This window comes from Arachis hypogaea, chromosome 7 (assembly GCF_003086295.3).
Source record: "Arachis hypogaea cultivar Tifrunner chromosome 7, arahy.Tifrunner.gnm2.J5K5, whole genome shotgun sequence".
Lineage (NCBI taxonomy): Eukaryota > Viridiplantae > Streptophyta > Magnoliopsida > Fabales > Fabaceae > Arachis > Arachis hypogaea.
Window position 1 is genome coordinate 68218098 of NC_092042.1, and position 8858 is coordinate 68226955.

The following is an 8858-nucleotide window of genomic DNA, read 5'->3' on the forward strand; positions in this document are numbered from 1 at the left end:
AAGTAATTATTGATATTATTATTGATTGTTGGTGATTATTGATTGAATGTAGATATAGAATTTTATGCCATAAATGATTGAATTTAAATTTTAAAAGATTTATATTATATTTTTAATAATTTTATTTTATATTTAACAAAGCCAGTTCAACCACAATTTGACCACAATTAAATTATTAAACTATTAAATTAGTTACTTAACTGATTTAATGACCGATTCGGTTCTCACAACCTTGCAAAATTTAAAGATTTTAACTGCTGAAAAACTCACATTTGAAAGACAAACACTTATAAACTAATCTCTAATTCTAAATATCTTTCATCGGGGTACTACGCACCTTAAAAGAAAAAAAAAAAAAAGGGATCACATCAACAATATGTTGATCTTTCAAGAGTAGATATCAGTGTGGTTCTCCCTAATCACCTTAATTATATTCATATTTCATCAATACTTGACTCTTCACTTAACAATATTGGTTACCTAAGTAAATAAATTCATATTTAACTAACATAATTGACTCTTGACTTTCTATATTGGCCAAGAGGCCATGCAAGTTTGATTTGTGATCATCATCATTATATCTCAGTCTATATATATATTTGCCTAATTCCATTTTACCTGCACACTTCCATATCCCTTTTTTGTATCTCTACCAAAGATCGGTGATATGGATAATTTAAAGGCATATCTTTCCTTTGTTTTCCTTTGGGTTTTCTTCTTGTCTTCTCATGTTCTAGCTCATCATGAATTGCCCCAAGGTGAGTCTACTCTCATAAAAATATGATTATGCACGTAACTAGTAGTTATCCAAACAATTTTAACATTACAACTGATACCCCTGCTTATGAATAAAGTCTTTGGTTCATGGCGGTGTTGTAAATCAAAATTGGATTTTTAAGTTTTATTCTTCATGATCTTTAATTTTGATATTATATAATAAAAAGTTGCTCTTATCATGGCATATGTTATAAAAGTACGTTGTATATATTATATATTTCACCATTTGATTATAACATGATTTTGCATTATATTTTCTTGATTCATTAAAAGAGAGAAAAACAGAGTATAATTTGAAAGTTCAAAAGATAAAAGATTCAATAAATGACTGGGTTTATCCTTCTATTGGTTACAATCCTACTACAACGACAACAACCCCGCCCCCAGAAGCCGCCATTGATGGCTGGTCTAAATATATCGGTAAAGCACCTTTCTACTTTTTTTTTTCCCTGATTAGTCAGATAATCATGCATATAATAAAATGCTAAAGTGTAACTATTTTCACAAAAATAATTTAATGGTTTCGTAATTATTGTTCAAGCTCTCTATTAAGAATCCAACTCCAATTCAATATTATTGAAATGAAGGATTACATAAACATACAGAGATTATATTTTCTTTTTGTCTATTTATTAACGTATAACTTAACAAGAATTATAGATCTACACTAAAATTAACATTAGTATAAAATATATTGAAATACAAAATATACATTAAGAATAAATTAAATTATAGATATATTTATACACAAATATATAATAATTAATTTAGTAAATATTTTTTGATGTGTAAATATGTAACATTTTTAAAGAACTATATATTTATAGAGCCCCCCTTTTCTTCTTCCCAAAGAAATATGTTATTAGGTAATATAAGAGAGACTTAAAATTATTTTATTTAATTTAATATTTATAATTTTATAAATATAATATTTATAATTAATAAATATTACATGTAAAATTATGCTTAATTATCCTAATAATAATTAAAAATATAAAATTATTTTTAACTAATTTTTTATTGTCTTTCTAAGATTTTTTTGTTATTAACGAAAGAAAATTATCATCACAAAATTATTCTTATAAAGCTAATAAAAAATAGTTTATACATTAAAATTAGCTACTAAAATTAGTTATTATTTATTTATATATAAATATATGTATTATTTAATTTATTTTTGTGTATTTTATATTTTAGTATAAAGTGATAAATAAATCCTTGAAAATTACTATAAAAAATTCTTGAAGATTTTTATTTTAGACATATTAATTCCTAAAAAATTATTAATAAAAATTTTTAAGATAATAGATATGGATATACTACTTCTAAATTAACTCTTGTAATTAGGATATAAGGTCTTAATTTAAACTAACTTATCTAAGTTTGTTATCGTGAAAATTTTTATTGATATTTTTTAGGAATTAATATGTTCAAAATATAAATTTTTAAGAATTATTTATCATTTCACTCTATATTTTAATATATATTTTAAACGATGATGTTATGTGCATACTAAAATTGGTCAAAATATAAAATATATATTGAAATATAATACACATTAAAATTAAATTAAATCATATGTGTATTATTTATACACAAATATATTAGTAATTAATTTTAGTGACTGATTTTAATGTATAAATAACATTTTTGTATTTTAAATTAGTGGCTATTTTGTTATAAGCTTAGCATGGTTGAAAGCTAACTATATGGTAGTAACTAATAAGCCTTCAAAATATACAGAAATGGAGAAGAATGATGAGGATGCAAGTGTAGTACTCTGGCATCGCAAAATGATGAAGCCTTCAAAAACAGAAACCAAATCTTTCAAAGTTTCCCGTGCCGAACCTCCTATTATTGATCCACGCGGTGCCAAAGAAGGTTCTTATTATGGCCATGTCCTTAGAGCAGAACCTCCTGAAGATGATGGCGAAGGAGTACATAGTTCCAAAGCCGGTGGTTATTACGGCAATCTCTTCCGAGCAGAACCTCCTGATGAAGATGACGGCGAAGAAGACTTGAAGCTAGGTCATGTCCATGGCTCTTCAGCTGAACCTCTTGTTGTTGATCCACGCGGTGCCAAAGAAGGTAATTATGGCAATCTCTTTGGAGCAGAACCTCCTGATGATGAGGATCAACGTGATGCTAAAGAAAGAAGAGTAAAAGGCAAATCTGTTGTTTATTCGCGTGGCCATGATGATGATGAGGGAGAAGTCACTTATGCCTATTCTACTGCCCGAGCAGATTCTCCACCCGATGAAGATCCAAGAGATAGCAAAGTAGGTTATGGTGTGCTCAATATGAATGACAAGGTTGATAAGGAGACAATAAAGAACTAATAATGCAAACTAAAAACACTGCTATATGTTATATGTCCTAAATTAAATAACACCATCTGCCATGATGGTTTTATGGATATAATTTGTTCCCGTGTGCCAAGTCTTATTTTCTTGTTAAGTTATATAATATATTACTTCCTTCTCTAGTTTGGTCATATTGTAAGTTCGTTATTATCACTTCCCTTTGTAATTGAAAATTATGAAATAAAAGAATATTTGATATGTTAATTCAATTTTATGTTTTTGCTCATTGATATATAAGAGTAATATAATGACGTTCTCTTTTCAATTTTCTAGTATGTGTGATCACAAAATATATAATAGGTAGGTAAGTTCTCTGGTGGCATAGGTATTGGTGATTAAGTATGATTATAATTTGACTGGTTAATAATATTTTTATATGAGGGTAAGGAAAAGTATAGATAATTAATAACATTTTTGAATAATGTGTGAACAATGTGAATTAATAGAATTAAAAAAAAGTAAATTATTTTTAAATTTAATTAATAATATTAAATTAAAATGTAGTGTATTAATAACATTAAATTAAAATATAATATATTTTTATTTAATTAATGGTTATTATATTATTTAAAATGGTCATTGTTTACTTAGTATTTTTCGATAAGGTAATTATTACTGGAAGCGTTAATTATTTGGTTGAGTGAGTGTGAACATTATTGTGATGTTAATAAAATAAAATTGTCTATCAAAAAATAATATTTGTGATGTGTCATTGGACTTACTTATCAAAAGAGAATTTTGTATTATCATTTCATTTTTATTGTTGTTATTATTATTATTATTATTATTATTATTATTATTATTATTATTATTATTATTATTATTATTATTATTATTATTATTTAGTAATCAAAGTAAATAATTATTATGTTAAAAAATAATCCAATCATTCATATTCAACTCACTTATTTATATTATTCTTTTTTTAAAATAATTCAAATATTTTGCATTAAGTTAAATATGTTTCTAGAATTATTTATTTGATTTTAAGTTTTATAAATTTAATTTAATATTGTATTGATTAAACTATCACTAATTCTTTCCTATGCTAAAACTATGAGATTAAAATGGATGTATTTTATTGTATATATATGAAAAAAAATTAACTCTTAATCGTATATCATTATATCTTTTTTTTTTGTGTGAGGTATTCTTAATTGCTTAATTCTTACTATAATATATATGTCATATTATATATAAGAATGTGATATACATCATAGTACTTCAATTAATAATAATTCATTTAAATTATAAAATCTAAAAAACATATGTATGATATAAAATAGGTGAATTTATGTATGTTAACTTTAATATAAAAATAAATTTGTCTAATAAAATAAAGTATTAAAAATTAATTTAATAATTAAATTAATTTAAAGATGAAAGTGTTTTAAAAAATAAAGACGAAAAGATGAAAGTGTTTTAAAAAATAAAGACGAAAAACATAATATAAATAGAAAAATAAAAAATAAAAAAATAAACAAAAGTATAGATTGTGCATATTTTAAACTAAAATGAATGAAAGCCAAAAGATATGAAAATTTAGAATAATAATTAATATTAGTTTTGAAAATCAAACTAATAAAATTAGAAGTTTAATGATTTAAAGATTTAATTGAGATTCAACTGGATTTGAACCGGATATAATAAAATAGTATATTTATATATAAAACATATAATAAAAATTATATTCAACAATTTACTGTTTAAAATTTAAAAGAGAAGAATTATCAATTCAATTGTAACTTTAATTATTTATTGTTAAAAAAATTTAAAATAAAATAAAAAATATTTTTAATTAAAAATAAAAATTATATTAAAAATATATTTTATGTATATTATTGGTGATTATTAATTATTTTGGAAATGAAAATTATAAAATTAAATAAAAAAATTTGAAAGAAGAAAAGACATAGAAGAAAGATGATTTAATATAAGAATTGATGTATTATCATCGTCTAATCTACTTAATATACAACTGGGTTTTTCCTCAACTACTAAAGGTGACGTGTCGATCTCTCATGCCTCCATTTTCCCTCCAAAACGAATAAAATTTTTTTTCTATTCTAAATTATTTTATTGTAATTATATTATAATTAATACTAAATGAATAATATATAATTATACTAATTTAGCAACATATCTTCATTATAATTATATCAAATCAATATTTATGCACTATTAAACTATTTATCAATTATCAATTAAAAATACTTTTAATAATTTTAATGATAATAATAATATCAATAATAGTAATAATAATAATAAAAAATCTTTGTTACCCGATTCACGTATATCAAATAATTTTTTTAAATTATTTTATAAAAAATATCTTTAATATAATTATATTGTAATTAATATTTAATAAATAATATTAATTATACTAATTTAGAAACATATCTTCATTATAATTGTATCAAATCAAAATTTAATGCACTATTAAACTACTTATCAATTATCAATTAAAAATATTTTTATTCATTTTAATGATACTAATAATATCAGTAATAGTAATACTAATAATAAAAAATCTTTGTTACCCGTGATATGATGAAATTAATATATAATTATACTAATTTAGGAACATATATTCATTATAATTGTATTAAATCAATATTTAATGCATTATTAAAAAATTACCTTAATAATAGGTAATTTACATATTTATTTTTGTTTTACTAAAGTCTATATATAATGTTTTCCTGTGGTATATGAATCTAAATTTGAGAGTCAATTCATAATTTTATATTTAGTATTTTTTCTTTTTTACTACTTCATAGAATAAGAATGTATTCTTCGTTTTTTATTGAAGTTGATCCTTTTAAGGTACAATTTATAATTTTTTATAATATTTTTCATATACTCATTCTATTATATTATTCTTTTAATAATTTTTTATTTGTTGTTACTCTAAGTTATTCTTATCGTCTAATATTCCAGTTCGATTGTCTTTTGCCACAATCATTTACAATGCATCACATCCATGAAATACCTCATCGAGTTGTCTTCACTGAAACTGGGTTTTTTCCCGACTAATAAAAGTGAGGTGTCACTTTCTCGTGAACCCATTTTCCCTCCAAAATGAATGCATTTAATGAATAATGCATAATTATACTAATTTAGGAAAATATCTTTATTTTAATTATATAAAATCAATATTTAATTTATTATTAAACTACTTATCAATTATTAATTAGAAATATTTTTTATTATTTTAATGAATAATACATAATTATACTCATTTAAGAAAATATCTTTATTATAATTATATAAAATTAATATTTAATGCATCGTTAAACTAATTATTAATCAAAAATATTTTTAAATATTTTAATTATATTCATATCCTTCTAATTCTTATTCATTATCCAATGATTTTATTAGTGGCAAGTTGTTAACCCATTTATATTGATAATAATAATAATTTTATTAGGATAAATATCAAATTCTATTCCTAATATAAAAATATAAAATTTGATTCCTTTCATTTTTATTTTACCACTATAAAAGACCATGTATGCTAGAAGAAAATATCATTCGTTTATCAATTACTCTTTCATTTGATAGCTTTTACAACAATTCTTTTTCTTCCTATGAGGCATCGTTGCAAGAAGACAACTATCGTGGATACAAACTACACACTCTCCAACTTTTGTGCTTATCATTCGGAGCTCTATAAGATATGTTATCTATGAAGTATTTATAGATCATGTATGTATAAATAAAAATTATTTTGTATTTAAATTTAAGTCATTTACCTTTTTGTGATATATTGTAGTGTGAAATTACTTTCAATATGTGTTATGTAATGATATTATGTTCTAATTTAAGCTTTTACTTTAGAACTGTATTATGATTTTATCTCATCATTTTTCTTAGATATCAAGTTGACGTATTTTTATTTATTATTATTATTATTGAAACGAATGTGATATGAAATGTACCAAAAAACTCTCACATTTAATTTATTTTATTGTAGTCTTCTATCTATTCTATTTATTTTTATTTTCTTCTTATTCATTTTATTTTCTTTTCAAATGTTATGTAATCTATCATAATTTATACCAATCTACTTCTATTTATATACTAAAATTGTGTTTTTCTCAAACTAATGAAAGTGAGGTGTCACTTTCTTGTGAACCCATTTTTCTTCCAAAATGATTGCACTATTTCTCTCTTTTAATTTTATTTTTAAAAATTATCTTTAATTGATATAATTATATTATAATTAGTATATAATGAATGATACATAATTATACTAATTTAAGATAATCTCTTTATTATAATTATACTAATCTCTTTTAAATTTATTTCAGAAAATTATCTTAATTATAATTATATAACAATATTATACTTAGCATTTAATGAATAATTCATAATTATATTAATTTAAAAAATATCTCTATTATAATTATATAAAATCAATAATTAATGCATTATTAACCTAATTATCAATCAAAAATATTTTTAACTATTTTAATTATATTGATTTTAATTATATTAATATAATTCTATTTTTTATTCATTATCCTAAAATTTTATTAGTGACAAGTTATTATTTTAATGGTGACCTATATAATAATAATAATAATAATAATAATAATAATAATAATAATAATAATAATAATAATAATAATAATAATAATAATAATAATATAGAAAATTATATTTTAGAAAAATATAAATTGATTATTAATAATTAGTTATTAATAATAATGATAATTATATGATTAATTTTTAGTAATCATTAAATATATTTAATATAAATAACCAAGTTTAATTAATTAACAAATGAAAGAAAATATTATTCGACGATTGTAGAAGTAACAATATATATATATATATATATTAATAACTAATTTAATATTAATAACGATAATTATTGTTATTATTCAATAATAATAATAATAATAATAATAATAATAATAATCTTTTCTTTTATTAAAATACTCATCTAATTGAATTAATATAAATATTTAATGAAAATAAAGAATAGATTTTTTGGTAAATTTGTTAGTTGCTCAACCGATTCATCTTATTTATTGTGATTGAGATTGATATATAATCATAAAAAATTTTTTTCCTCCATTAATTTTAGTAAAGAAATCCATGACGTAAAATAAAATAAAATAAAGTCAGTATCTACTTTTTTCTCAATATTTTTTATATTTACGGTAAATATTAAATGTAAAAAAGAAAAAAATAATATTAATTATTATCACTTTTATTTGTTTACATTCATAATTAAATTTAATATAATTATAGTAAGTCTCTATAATTATAACAATTTATATCTGTTACATATATAGCAATTATATTATATATAATTATATATCTCCTCTTTTATATATACTTATTAGCAAGTATTTCTATTTATATAATCTACTTAATATATTAAAATTGGATCTTTTTCAACTAATGAGTGAGGTGTGAATTCCTCATGAATTCATTTTCCCTCCAAAATGAATGCATTTAATGAATAATGCATAATTATATAAAATTCATATTTAATACATTATTAAACTACTTATCAATTATCAATCAAAAATATTTTTAATGATAATAATAATAATAATAATAATAATAATAATAATAATAATAATATACTTCTACTTAATATACTAAAATTATATTTTTCTCTAATAATTGAAGTGATGTGTCAATTTTTCATAAATTCATTTTTCTTCTAAAATGAAAGCACTATTCTCTGTTCTAAAT

At 20.8% G+C, this 8858-nt stretch overlaps 1 protein-coding gene across 3 annotated transcripts; it reads left to right on the plus strand.

The window, feature by feature from the left end:
* Window positions 1–599: 599 nt before the first annotated feature.
* On the plus strand, window positions 600–3344 carry LOC112703338 (uncharacterized). 3 transcript variants are annotated; one of them, XM_025754745.2, is made up of 3 exons: window positions 603–758; window positions 1051–1197; window positions 2521–3344. In XM_025754745.2, the coding sequence occupies exons 1-3, from the start codon at window positions 668–670 to the stop codon at window positions 3114–3116; spliced, it is 834 nt and encodes a 277-aa protein (XP_025610530.1). In that variant the 5' UTR covers window positions 603–667; the 3' UTR covers window positions 3117–3344. The 3 variants fall into 3 exon arrangements, with proteins under 3 accessions (XP_025610532.1, XP_025610530.1, XP_025610531.1); XM_025754746.2 differs by having other exon boundaries at window positions 605–758; window positions 1165–1197; XM_025754747.2 differs by lacking the exon at window positions 1051–1197 and having other exon boundaries at window positions 600–758.
* Window positions 3345–8858: the final 5514 nt, after the last annotated feature.

What these genes read in the sequence shown, in the direction of transcription:
- LOC112703338 (XM_025754745.2), top strand. Translation starts at nt 668, where the DNA reads ATGGATAATTTAAAGGCATATCTTTCCTTTGTTTTCCTTTGGGTTTTC. An exon ending in TCATCATGAATTGCCCCAAG is followed by an intron (nt 759 to 1,050) that starts GTGAGTCTACTC and finishes ATTCATTAAAAG; the next exon opens with AGAGAAAAACAGAGTATAAT. An exon ending in TGGCTGGTCTAAATATATCG is followed by an intron (nt 1,198 to 2,520) that starts GTAAAGCACCTT and finishes CAAAATATACAG; the next exon opens with AAATGGAGAAGAATGATGAG.